General features: G+C 43.1%; 1 protein-coding gene across 1 annotated transcript in view; it reads left to right on the top strand.

Annotated features, from left to right (window-relative positions):
- tspoap1 (TSPO associated protein 1) overlaps positions 1-13684 on the top strand; it is a 63617-nt gene that overhangs the window by 36371 nt on the left and 13562 nt on the right. The window contains exons 14-25 of the mRNA XM_032576373.1: positions 430-610; positions 2176-2280; positions 2692-2894; positions 4303-4409; positions 4499-4608; positions 5167-6030; positions 8238-8264; positions 8435-8586; positions 9430-9906; positions 10769-11161; positions 11404-11553; positions 12440-13228. Coding sequence (XP_032432264.1) covers positions 430-610; positions 2176-2280; positions 2692-2894; positions 4303-4409; positions 4499-4608; positions 5167-6030; positions 8238-8264; positions 8435-8586; positions 9430-9906; positions 10769-11161; positions 11404-11553; positions 12440-13228 — 3558 coding nt within the window. The remainder of the gene's footprint in view (positions 1-429; positions 611-2175; positions 2281-2691; positions 2895-4302; positions 4410-4498; positions 4609-5166; positions 6031-8237; positions 8265-8434; positions 8587-9429; positions 9907-10768; positions 11162-11403; positions 11554-12439; positions 13229-13684) is intronic.

The raw sequence follows: 13684 nt of genomic DNA, 5'->3' as shown, positions 1-13684 counted from the left end.
AAAGTGGAGATTTAAACTTGCAGTCTGCAATAACAGCAGGACTTTAAAACTGGTTTTCAAAGATGCTCACCACTCAATCTGACTGAACTATTTTGCAAACAATTCAGTCTCTAGATGTGTAAAGCTAGTAGCGAAAATACCTGCTGCTGTAATTGCAAATAGATTTTTTTTACTCATTAATTCTAGGCAGAATATAAGTGCACTCCACACGTTTTAGAGTTTTATTTGTACAACAAAATGAATCAAGCTATGTACCATTTTCCTTTTATTTTATTATACATGGATTACATTGGGTCTGTTGCATAATAAAATATATTGAAGTTTGCTGTTACCTAGCAACTAAATGGTAACCAAATATGCTGAAACGTGGATGTGGCCGTTTGTTATTTTTACTGTAGTGTCCCCTAAATGTCTCTGTGTTGCGTGCAGTCGAAGGTACGAGAGCTGGAGGAGAAATGTCGCAGTCAGAGTGAGCAGTTCGGCCTGTTGTCCCAGGAGTTGGAGAAGTTCCGGCTGCAGGCCTCCAAAGTGGACCTGGCCAGTTCCACCCTACTCAACAATCCCAACCTCTCAGTTCTGACCAACGGGATGGGCTTGACTACCGAACGAGGTGAGCTGCAAAACGTCTTCCTTTACTGTCTGTTTCTTCCTGCTTTAATCATTAGTGGACTTTTACGATTTTTCCGCCTCAGTGGCTTTATTGCTATGTGATCTAAATCATTTCATTGTATCTCTGGTTGAAGGATAGATGTTTAAGTAATAGGTTTACTGGATCGCCTTGTATCCATCTCCCCAAAAACACTTAGCAGATTCCCTGTTCCTGCTGAAGAAAAGCAATCCTACAGCATGAAGCTACCACCACTTTATTTTATTGTAGAAGACGAGGTTTGGTCATATGTAGCATTTTGAACTTTAGTCCTTTTCCCACGCGTTTGTCGGCTCGTGGAAAACTGTAAACAAGACTTCTGATAACTTTTGTCCAACAATGTCTTGCTTTTTAATGTCACTCTTTCTTAAAGGACAGATTTGTGGAGTGATGCAACTAACTAATCCGTCAACAGGTTCTCCTTCAGAACATCTCTACAGCTTCTCCAGAGCTGCCATGGGCCTCTTGGCTGCTTCTATGATTAAGGCGGATAGCCATGTGTTGGTTGACGAGTAGAAATATTGATTCATCAATGCGTTGGATTAATGTTTTACAACTCGATATTGATTTGGTGTGTTTGTGCCATGGTGAGGAACACTTTCGTGAGCTCTGGGGACGTTTGAGTGTTTACGGTATAGCCTAATTCTTCCTCCATTTCCCACTCTTTCTGCTAACGAAGAACAGCGCTGAATAACAGCAAGCTTGATGAGCTAGATGAGCAGCTAGGGCCTTTTTTTTTTTTTTTTTTTACCGACCTGCAGGCCGAGATGCTGCACGTCCTCACTACCTCATTACTGTATCAGCTCTGTGTTGCATGTAAACAGGTTGATGTGAAGTAGTCTTCATCTTCTTCTTCATCTTCTTAAGTTCTTTGGTGGTTGGGAAACAGCTATTTGCTGTGCAATATCACCAACTGGTGAGGTGGGTCAAATATGCTTACCACTGATGATTCAACAGTGATGTGAATTATCTCAGTTTCCACAAGAAAAGGAGAATTAAGTTTAAATACACTTCAATTTTCATATTTTAACCTTTATACTCCATATTGAGCACAATTGTGGTGCTACTGTTGCTGCTACTGTGCTATCATGATGGTGATGTATACCACCATGGTTGGATCAATATTGAATCAACAACGCCCCTTACGAGGCTTTAATCTTCTCCCTAACCTGTCTGCTGTGTTCTTGATGATTTTCCTTTACAGAACAGCTGCAATCATGCTGAGAATAAACTAGAAACAAGTAGATTCTGTTTACTAATTAAGATTTTTGCATCTTTAACTTTTGTTTGACTTAAATCTATTTTAGGCACCCACTATTGTTGCAATGGCTGCTGCTGTCAGTAATGTGTATCCTTATAATCTCTTATCGTTCTCTATGTGTGTCTCTGTGCATTTCTAACATTACTTCCAGCCACAGCTGCCTTGAAATGTAACAACACTGCTTATCTGCGCCACTCCTTTCGTCTCTTTGCATCCCGCCACGTTGGCCGGTGTCTTTATGCTGCTCTGTGCTCTCTATGTGTTTTAGACTGCACTGGTGGCACACTGGACATGGTGTCTCTGGGTGAAATAGCCTTCTGGAGTCTGGAGGGAGGTGACACTCTCTCCTGCCCGGAGGGTAACGATCCACTCGGTACGCTCTCTTGTCTCTGTTCGTCACGCTGTCACTTAAAGCACGGCACGTTCCGATCCGTCATCTCACCCGCACCGTCATCGTTTACCGGGCCTGCTCTTGTTTCCCATCATCACATGTCGGCGAGAGTCGCCGCTCGGCATTTTAAACGTCTATGGAGCCTAGAACCTGTTAAGCCCCTTAACACGGCTGGTGTGATACACGGCGACACAAGGTGGCATGACCTCCAACCTCAGACAGATGGAGACCGGATTTTATTTTTCTTCCCCCCCCCCTGCACCGTTTTAATCAGCCATGTTCAACCTTGAGCTGCCTGCATGCCGTCCAGTGATCTCACCCACCTGGCAGGTCACAGACAACCAGGTTAACGTGCAAGGACATGTTTTATCCTCTTCCTCTCTCTCCTGCTAGATGTGGCCGCCGCTTTGCGCAGGGGGTCCACGCCACACGCAGCAGGACTCTCCAGGGTGGAGCGCTCGCCCGTAACCAAGCACCGAGAGCTGCCCACCATCAGCGTCAGCAAGTCGGGATCTTCCTCCAAGTCGGAAACCACGCACCTCACCCCCAAATCTGACACCCACCTCAGTCCGCACAAATTGAGCCCGACGCATGAGGTACCCAGCACTTTCTTTTCAATTTTGATGTTGTAACTTCTGGTAGATTCACAGTGAAGCAAAAGAGATAATTTATTAACGGAAACTGCATGAAGTAAATCTGGTTCAGACCATTAAATGTGTCTAATATTATACCAGTAAGCTGCAAGGATTTTTTTTTTTATTCAACCTGGAATAAATGGTTGTAAGTCACCAGGGCTTTCCTATTAGAAAGTTGAGTTTGACGTCAGCTCTTTCCTCTGCCACTTATTGATGTACATTTGAGCAAGGCAGTTATTCCCAGTTTGCCCTCAAGTGTGAAAGCACTTTAAGTATGGCTAAAAAAGTGCAATATATATACATATTTATGATTTTTCAGGCTGCAGCTCATCAACTTTAAAATATCTGTCATTTGTACTTCATTTGAAAAGTAAATATATTTATCAAAAATGTGTTAAAATATGTTGTCCTGTACATGTTCCATCTCAGTTATATTTCATTAATAATCTTTTGAATTAAAAATTGTGAAATTAAATTTAAACTAGTGGTGGGACTCGTTGAAGGGTTGGTAATTAATTAATCTGCAATTAATTGCATTTTAATCAAACCATATTTTGACATTTCAATTTAAAAACCTTTATTATTGCTAAGGTATTGTATAGATAGTCATATGAGCCCAACAATAAAGAAATGTATTGTTTTTAACCTGTAGGTATTCAGCCGTCAGATTAGTGCAGAGTTCTGTCATACTCATTCAGCTTTCAAGCACTTAAGGAACTCCTGATCATTCATGGAACGTTTTTGGAAAAATACTACTTTAGCACAAAGTACACACTGCAATAGTCTTCCTCAGCATCCCATCAGATAATATTTTGAAGCAAAAATTAACCCCCAGTGGGCCAAGAATAGCAGCTTTGTCGCCCATCGTTGTTATTTGCAGAAGTCGCTTGTGCATCAGATTTACTGATGTTCCAGAAACGTGCAAATACAAAGGTTCCGGCCAGAACCCGCCTGTCATCTGATGCAAGCACGGATGCAGCTGATTATGCAAGTCCTACGTCTGCTCACACACATCCAATAGATATTTGGGGATTGCTGCTTAGGCTCTACAGAGTGAGTTCCTACATGTTGGTGGTCTGTTTATCTAGTCACCCGTCAGCCCCCAAAGCTTATATTTAGTGAGATAATCCACTCGGCACTGTGGATTATGAAGGTTATACAGTAGTAGTTGTGGGTGATTATCTTCCACAAAACTACAAATACAGCATCTTTTATTGCTGCCACTATTTAAAATAAGACGTCAGATATCCTGTTGGTTAGTGACTAATTTAAAATTAAAGCTCTTCCTGCTGAGCCTGCCCACCTTGAAGGTGTCAATTACTGATTCCCTTTACTTTTACCCATTTTAAGCATTATTTGTTTCCCTCAGGTGGACACAGCCAGTGAAGTTGAGGAGTTGGACATCGATGTGGCCCCGGCACCGTACACAGCCAGCAGGGGAGCAGCAAAGCTTCAGGTTTTTATTGCCAGATACAGGTAAGTAATAATTAAACACAATTTATTTTACTGCATCAACAGCTTGTTGAGATAAATGTTGAAGATTAAGATGTTTTTATCTGTAACAGTTATAATCCTTATGATGGGCCGAATGATAATCCTGAGGTGGAGCTGCCTTTGACCGCTGGGGAATACATCTACGTTTACGGCGACATGGATGATGATGGTTTCTATGAAGGTAACTCTGTCTGTTATAGCTTCTTAACAGGGCTGGCCAATATGTTGGTTGCTCAACCGTTTCAAAGTCATGCTACTGGTAATAATTTCATTCTAATGTGAAACTTCCAAGCCTCAGTGTTTCCACCTCAAAGAGTACCCCTTCCCTGCGACACCACCTTCAACTCCTTCAGACTAGCCAGTAGCAATTAGCAAACACTAGAAGAACTGTGCATCTACTGAACTCATTGTACAAGCTACTTCTCTGTGCAATGCTGGTAGAAACATTGTTAGAGGATTCATAGAGGAGCAATGCTGTAATGACTTCCTAAAGGTGAAGTTTCAGAAAGATCAGTAGTTTTTAAAGAAACAGAAGCCTAATGTCAAGGGGTTAAATTGCAAAATCTAATTTCTTTTAAGTCATAATTGATATCAATGGCATTTTTAATAACAACTGAGGGTAACACAGTTACTTGACCGTGTTTTAAAATGGAAGCATGTGCCTGGGAAATACTTACCTGCCCCTTTAATGTTCCTGATTTTACCTGATGTTTAATATTTAATCGTTGCCGTTGTCCAGGTGAGCTGATGGACGGACGGAGAGGGCTGGTCCCCTCCAACTTTGTGGAACGTGTGTCAGACGATGATGTAATGAGCGCGCAGCACCCAGAGACCGGGGACGTGTCGCACAACTCCCTGCTAGACAGCAGCCTGCACAGTGCCAGCCACCAGCACCACCTTCACCTGGGTGTCGGCGCCTCAGAAAGGACGGAGGCGTCAGCCGCCTCCGCCCTCTCGGATTCGGTGTCGGCCTCTTCCGTTCCGGCCCCCCTCACCAACGGCCTGGACCTGGATTTGGAGGAGGTGGGAGTGGACGTCGTGCCTTACCCACGGAAACTTACCCTCATCAAGCAGCTTGCCAAGAGCATCATCATCGGTTGGGACCCCCCGTTGGTGCCGGCCGGGTGGGGCAACGTGTGGAGCTACAACGTGTACGTCGACCAGGAGCTGCGGCTGAACGTGCCCTTCGGCGCTCAGACCAAAGCGGTGCTGGAGCGGCTCGACGTCAACCTCAAAGCCTACCGGGTTTCGGTCCAGAGCCTGACGGAGAAGGGCCTGTCGGACCAACTCCGCTGCAGCATGTTGGTCGGCCGGGACGTCTGCGTGGCGCCCACGCAGCTGCACGTGGACAGAGTTACCGCCACGTCCGCCAACCTGACCTGGCTGCCCAGCAACAGTAACTATGTGCACATTGTGTCCTTGAACGATGAGGAGTGTGAGCTGGTGAAGGCTGGCTGCTACTCGCTGTGCCTCAATAACCTCTCGCCCAGCCTGCAGTACACGGTCAAAGTGGAGGCGCGGCCGCACCGAACGCCGTGGGAGCTCCCTGCGGAGCGGCGGGAACACAGGAGCGCCACCATCAGCTTCAGCACGCTGATGGCAGGTCAGGACCAAATGCATGACACTGTTTAAATTTGTTTCCTCCCCCCATTCAGCATTCGAGTCAAAATAATGCAACGCTTGGCACATGGAAGCCTCTGTATTTATCGTCTAGCTCAAACATTTGATCCAGATTAAGAATTTATACTGCTTTTTTTTTAAACAATAATCCCACTGTGAAGTAATTACGTAATTCAGATTTCGACACATCAGTGGTGACACATTCATTTGGTGTACATCCAATAATTTATGTATCATCTGTAGGTGGGGAGCGTTCATGACAGAGCTGAAAGAACTCACTCAGAAGTTAAAGATTCAGTTGCTGTCGATTTTTAGACAAGATTACTGCTTCTGTTTGCATGTGCAGTTGTATGCATCACTAAAAAACGACTCATTTTATAGCCACCACACATTCAGCTCACATAACTGATATTTTTAGGCAGCAATTGCCAGTTACTTAGAGCAACATTTACTCATTTATTTTGCAATATTGATATTCTGCTGAATTCAAAGGAGATATATGATAAATACCACACAGACTTACTTTAACGCTTTTCTTCAAGCTCTTTCATTTCTTTAAATTATGTCCACAATAGCTGACAAATTATAATTCATAAAATTTTCTCCTATTTAACTTTTTTCAGTGTCTGAAATCAGGAAATGTGTAAAAAGGAAAAAAAGAGTGAAATAATTTGACCTGTTGTTTCTTTAAACGACTGAAAAATATGAGCCCGTCTGTCATTTCATAGGTTACAATTAACACCCTTGACTGGTGCAGATGCGCAGACATTATAGACTTTACAAAGAGTTCATCGCAGAGGCAACTGAAATCAATCAATAAAAAAATCCTTTCTGAATATCATCTCATGAACACTGAATTAAATGTGTCTTTCTAACCGGGAGCTGACAGCGTGTTGAAGAGTTATGGACCGGACGCTTTGGAGCGTCTGGTTGGGAAGTGCATTGCAAACCTTTGGTTGAAATGGAGCGTTTAATTCCAGTCTCCAGTGCATACAGAGCAGAAAAAAATAAAGAGAATGCAATGTTGTGCTAATCCATTTATAGTCTAATCAGAGGAGTCGGCAGTTTATCTTGAGGAAATAAAGGTGCAGAAGTTAATTAGACCGTAACATGCGCAGTGCGTTGCAGCTGCACAACCTGTGCGGACGGGGCTCCGCCGCTGCAAAGAATTAAACTTAACTCATCCTGCAGTTTCAATAAAAGGAGCCTTCTTTGTTCACGTTACCCACCCGCGCCCAGAAGGAGAGCGGCGTTCTGGAGGAGCTCAGCATGCGTAACATCTGTACGTTTCGGGGAAGAGAAACCACACAAAAAGATCATCATAAAAGCGCACGTCCGGACTGCACAGGGTAAAAAAACTCGCAGAGCTCAATTGATCACTTTGGATCAGACAGATCCAACTGACCAATGAACTAGCGCAGATTTCTCTGTAGATGCGATCACAAGGAATTTGTCAGGCTGTGCGTTCAGAACGCAACAGGTGAAGTGCTGGTAATTTAAGTGGAGTCGTTTAATTTCATTTATTATAAGTTATTGGGGCCTCAGTCAGTGGTTTTTATCACTATGGAGAAAAAGTTAGATTCGTTTATCTGCTTTATGTGTGATGGGGTCTGGATTCACGGTTCAACTAGGTGAATATTAACTAAACCCCATAAAAATGCGGCTTAATAGTGGATAATATGATTATAATTTGATGGGTAAAAATAGTACATGGCCTATTATTTTTTTTTTTTTAATTTTATACTGTCGGTCAAGATGACTGAGAACAAGAAGGAATAGTGAGACCTCTGCATCCAACCAAACCATACAGTTTAAATTTGAAGTTTTAATGTTAAGAATCTGAGAATAGATGTTGCTTTCACACAGTTTAAGCTCCCTGAAAAGGCCTTTTCACCTTAAGACAGACTTTTGATCAAACTGAGACTGATTGTTTTATTCCATAAGATTAATATGATTTTAACAAAGCCTGTTTCACATGCTTCAAGATATCAGCTGTTTAATGTAAGAGTCTGAGAAAATGGTTTTTCAAAAGCAGACTTTTATTATCTCATAGCTTTGTCTTTGCTGCTGTTTTGTTGTTGAAGTCAGTTTGTGTTTGGTGCCAGATTCCTCTTGTGTTCTGCCAGCTCTTGAACTGTGATCAGCGGTTTGAGTTACATTTCTCTAAACAATCTGTCAAATTTGCTTAAGTTCCATGCCCACACTCTGGGAATTCAGGTATCTGGATCCGTCTTGTGCATTTAGATTCCCAGCTTGCTGCTTACTAGTGTTGTGTACCTACTGTTAAAAGAATCGCTCCTCTGTTTTGTCCTGCTTTTAGTACAGAAACATGAATGTTGATACCATGTTTGCTGTTCCCTGGGGTGTAATGCGTTTAATCGCTGCAGGTCCCCCTGACGCTCCACTGGACGTACAGCTGGAGCCCGGCCCCTCTCCCGGGATCGCTCTCATCAGCTGGCTGCCGGTCACCATAGATGCTGCTGGTACCTCTAACGGAGTCCGGGTCACTGGATACACCATATATGCGGACAAGAAGAAGGCAAGGATTTTAAATAATCATGTAATGTGTGTGAATGCTAATTTTCAGAGTTCACACAGGTGCTTGAAATCCTTGAATATAAGTATTTTCAAGGTTTGGAAAGTGTTTGTGTAAAGTCCTTAACTTGTTTTGGAGAGCATTATTTACAGGGGTTTTTTTAATGCCCCTAATAAAAAACACATACACATTTTATTTCTCACTACTTGAACTTAAATCACACTGAACTTTTCATGTTTTTGGTCAATTTAAATTATTTATGATTATTTCTATTTGCTAAAGGCCAGAAATCTTAGTGAGAACAGTTTTTTCTTTTATTTAACATTTTTTGTATATTGTGTTTAAGCACTTAATTTGAGCTTTAACACGATATGTTTGAATTGCTTCAACATAATGAATATTCCTTACTCCCTAACGGCTCATAGACTTTTTGATCTGTGAAGTTGAAATAAAAGTCAGCTTATATATTTTACATTAAACAATTTCATTGAAATTAGTGGATTTGTTTTTTGTTAATTTAGTGTTTTGTTCTTGGGCCAGTCAGGTATATAGAGTAGAGTGTGGTTAAGAGAGACGTTTCAAAACATAAAATTATGTTATATTTTAGTTTACTTGTCCCTGCTGTAGAATGTAGAATACGATCACAAGATATTGTTAATAGCGGTAATAAATTATATATTGTAAGGGTGAATTGGAAATGTCTTTTTTAATTCTTTTGTATTGTTTTTATCTCCAAAGGGTGGTGCTGGAAAAGTTTGAAAACTTACCTTGAAAATGCTTGCAAAGCGCTTGAATTTTACTGTGGGAAAAGCATATGAAGTCTGAAATTTATTCTTGCTGTCAAAGGTCTTGGAAGTGGCGTCGCCGACAGCTGGAAGTGCTCTGCTAGGCCCCTCTCAGATCCAGGCCCTCCAGGCGGCTCAGGAGCTCACTGTTCGCACCATGTCTGCCCACGGGGAATCCTGCGACTCTTTTCCAGTAAACGTGCCCTCCAAGCTGGCCGCCGTCATGGCAGGCCCGACTCCGACCGCCCCAGTTGTGCCACGCCTCCCCTGCCCCTCGGTAGCCCCCAGTAACTTATCCCCACTTCCGTCTTATGGAAACTCTGCTGCCAAAGTCTCTGCGCTGCCCAACACTCTGCCATCAGGCACACAGAGGCCTGGCCCCGCAGTGGAGGTTGCTGCCAACCTGCCTCATGCTCTCCACTCACAAGATTGTCTGTTATCTGCCTCCTATGTGAAAGCCTGGGCCGACCCGACTTCTGCTGCTGCCTTGACTATGTGTGAGGCCGCCTTACCCGTGGCCTCCGCCGTTCCTCCAGTGGTAATGCTCTGCCAACTTTTGATCAATAGAATAGGAATGAAAATCTGATGTCCAGGGTTTGAAATTGTTGAAATCGCTTGAATGTCAATTCGAGGTTTGGAAAATTCTTGATCTTTGTGTAAAGTTCTTGAAAAGACTTGATATTCAGACTCCACAGTTTTGGAATTAGTGCAATCTAATGTTTGATTAAAAGCCTACAATTGGAAAATGTTATTTACAGTTGAAACCAGACATTTAAAAATAATCAAAAAACTCTTTCAATAAACTTGTTTTACATCAGTTGAATTAGGAAAATTATTTCTATTTGCTAAATGCCAGGAAACTTGAGCAAATTTTTTTATTTTATTTTATTTTTGAATATTTATTACTTCCTCATTGCTCTATGACTTATTGATCTGTGTCATTGAAATAAAGGTTAGCTTATTTTTATGTGCTACACAACATTATTGAAATTGGGGGATTATTTTTTGTTTTCTGATCAATCAGGTGTGTAGGGTGTGTGTGAGAGCGATGTTTCAAAACATAACATTTTGATATGTTTTAGTTTCCATTGTTCCTGCTGTAGAAAGTATATAAAATCACAAGACATTAAGGCTAATAACGATAATAAATTATATAATAGTGAATTGAAACCTGTTTTTTAGTTCATTTGTATTGCTTTTATCTCCAAAATGTGACACTGGATAGATATGGAAACTTACATGCTTGAGTTTTACTGTGGGAAAAGTGAATATCAAGCATATAAAATGCTAATTAGAGTAGAATATTGATGTGAAGCATATGATTGTCAAGCAGCCACTGAAACTTAAAATTGGCACTCCTTATTAACAGATGTTATCATCAATGCGTTTCTTCTCCTCAGGTTAATGTGGCCTCCCCCATCAACACAGCACCTCAGCCGTCTCCAGCAGCAGCGACGCCACCTCCGCCTGCTCAAGTGGAGATTGTGGCGCCAGCGGCAGTGTTGGATCTCCGCAGAGACACCGACAGCCCCGGGACAATACGTCCTTTCCCATCCATCACAGAGTTCATCGAGGACCCCTGTGCCAAGCTTGGGACCCCTGAGCGCGTCGCAAGTCCGCCTAAAGCCCCGATCGTTGACCTCTTGAACCCGCAGAGCACTAATGTCCTGCGACCACTCAGCACTTCGCCACTGGAGTCGGAGGTGGAGGAGGAACCGGAGAACACTCGGCTGGTGTCCATTGAGGAGTTCTTGAGGCAAGACCAGGAGCCGGCTTACTCTAGTAGGCAGCAGGTACGCTCTGACTATTTGTTTTACTTAAAGATATATTTATACACCTCTGAGCTCATGATTTTCAACAGTTTTTACCCAAACATTTAGTAAAAAATACACACTATGTGTTTAAATGTAGCCAGAGCTACAGCAGAGTGATTTAAAAATATTAGAGCTAAAATAGTTACATCTTTCATGAAGCAGCAGAATTCATGACAGATCATTTTCATTAGATTGGCTGATGTGCTGCTGTTTTCCTTCAGAGTTACAGCCTGATGGAGCCTCACAGTGACTACCATGCAGATAACAGCCGTTCAGATCTGTCGGATATCCTGGAGGAGGAGGAGGAAGACCTTTACTCGGACCACCTTGGAGAAGCACAGGCCAGGGGGTACACAGTGGGAGCCAACAGGGTAAAGAAATTAATTGCTAATGTATTTTCTATTGCATAGGCTCTACAATGTCTGTCTTTTTTGTAGAGTGTGAGTGTGCTTCTTTTTGTTAAAGGTGACCTCTTATGCTTCCTTGAAAAGGTTAGGATGAGTAACTTTTTTTTTGGACAAAATCATTCTGGGATTTTAGCCTGGTCAGTTCAGAACAAGATGTTTTTGGCCCTCTTGTCACTTTAAATCCAAATAAGCCACTGCTGGCCACTTTCCCCCGCCAACTCAATGTTTACACTCGCATGTGAAAATGGCTGCAAACAGATGGCCGTTTATACAACCGTTCATCTTTGAACAGCAAAAGGGGAGCCTCCTGCCCAACCAAAAAGAATATAGCAAGTGGTTTCCGGATTGACTTACAATTGACTTACCAAAACCAAAACACTTGTCTGTTCCAGAAGCCATTGATCAGCGCACACATAGGTGAAACCACCTAACCAAACGTGCTGGGTTTGCTATATTAACACACAGTGCCCGTTAAATGTGACTTAACAATCAGGAGGTTTTTGAAGTCCTCGTTTTCCAGAATCCAAACAATTTGTAACTTATTGCCAAGGACCAACTGGTTTTTGTTTTTTTTTAAATGCTTGGGCAGATTTCATAAGATGTTGACACCAAAAGGGAAGCATAAAAATGTGCAAAATGTGAATTTTGCATAATAGGTCCCTTTTATGCTCACGTTTTCATTTCTGTTGCGTATTTGTCTGTTTGTAATCCTTTTTGTTGTTTTTCCTCTTCTTTCTCTTTGCATGCCTGAACGTCTTTATTAAATTATTTTTCCTTGGATAATGGCAATTATTTGACCCCACACCTTTACCACTCCGTGTTTGACTCAATCCAACTACGACCGCTGCAGTCACGCAAACTGGAGACGCCGGACAGCGACGAAGACGTTCTTGAACGGATCCTTAAATTGCCTCCTCAGGTCCTGCAGTGCAAGCAGCTGTTCAGCATCGCCGAGGTGACGGAGGAGGAGGATAGCAGTCAGGAAGAGCCTTTACTCCACCGCAGCAAGCCTCGGCCAGGGTCCATTCTTTCTAGAGACTCTGAGCATCTCCATTACCCGCATCCCCCCGACCCACACATCCCACACCACCACCACCACTTCAACAGGGATCCCAGATCCCTTGCCAAAGAGCCTTCTGTCCGACAAGAACCCCTGCAGGTTAAGCCAAAGACACAGCACAGGGTGCGCTACGCTGACACGGTCGACACTGTAAATTATCCCGAAGACGAAAGCTTGTATCCGAGTCCCGCTAGCAGGCGAGTCTCAGCCCGCTGTCCGCCCAAACTCACCCCCACTATCAAAGAGAGAGCGTTGCTCAAAGGGCTAGGGGACCGCCTTAGAAGGGAGGCCATGCTCAGGAGTCAGATGGCTGCCGCCACCGCCGCCGTGGAGAGCCCCGACCATGGCCCTACCCCGCCAAGACCCTACCCAGTCAGCAAGACGCTGCGGACTGTGAGGTCGCCGGTCGGCCGCAGGACGGAGATCGACGTGGAGTACGGCACGGACAACGAAGAGCCCGCTGAGTACGGGCGCGGGGAGGTGGTGCTGGAGCAGATGAGCTCCGAGTGGTGGGTCGAGGGGGCTCCAGCGGAGCACGGCAAACCGCCTCACCACAGAGGACTGAAGGCCGAAGCAGCGGTAACTGCAGTGGACGTAGTCCTTGTGTTGACCCAGCCCTAGTCTCTCCCTGTGGCTGTTTAGATCCTTAGAGGATAACCTCACCTCTCAAGCCTACTTCATTACTATCATTGTTGTGGAATATCTCTTAATTTGTGCAACTTTCCAGCACTTTAACATCCAGGCTTTGTCTAAAAACTACCTAAAAAAGTTATTTTCTTTATATGCTTTGCTTTAATGTGTCTTTCTGCTAATAGATTCTTTAATTTATTCAATTTTTTTATCATCTAAAGTCAAGTTGGACTTTTTTTTTTCATTCTTAGCTGTAACTCATTACAAGCTCTGCACATCATGTTACCAACAGAGTTTGTATGCTAGTGCTTAAAATCTTATATGAAAATACTTGAATTTGAACTAGGTGGTTTGGAAAGTGCTTGATATTCAAACTGCACAGTTTTCTAATAAAGTGCAACCTTT

This window comes from Xiphophorus hellerii, chromosome 11 (genome assembly GCF_003331165.1).
Source record: "Xiphophorus hellerii strain 12219 chromosome 11, Xiphophorus_hellerii-4.1, whole genome shotgun sequence".
Taxonomy (NCBI): domain Eukaryota; kingdom Metazoa; phylum Chordata; class Actinopteri; order Cyprinodontiformes; family Poeciliidae; genus Xiphophorus; species Xiphophorus hellerii.
Note: the sequence above shows the minus strand (reverse complement) of the source record. Positions and strands in the feature narration are given on the sequence as shown.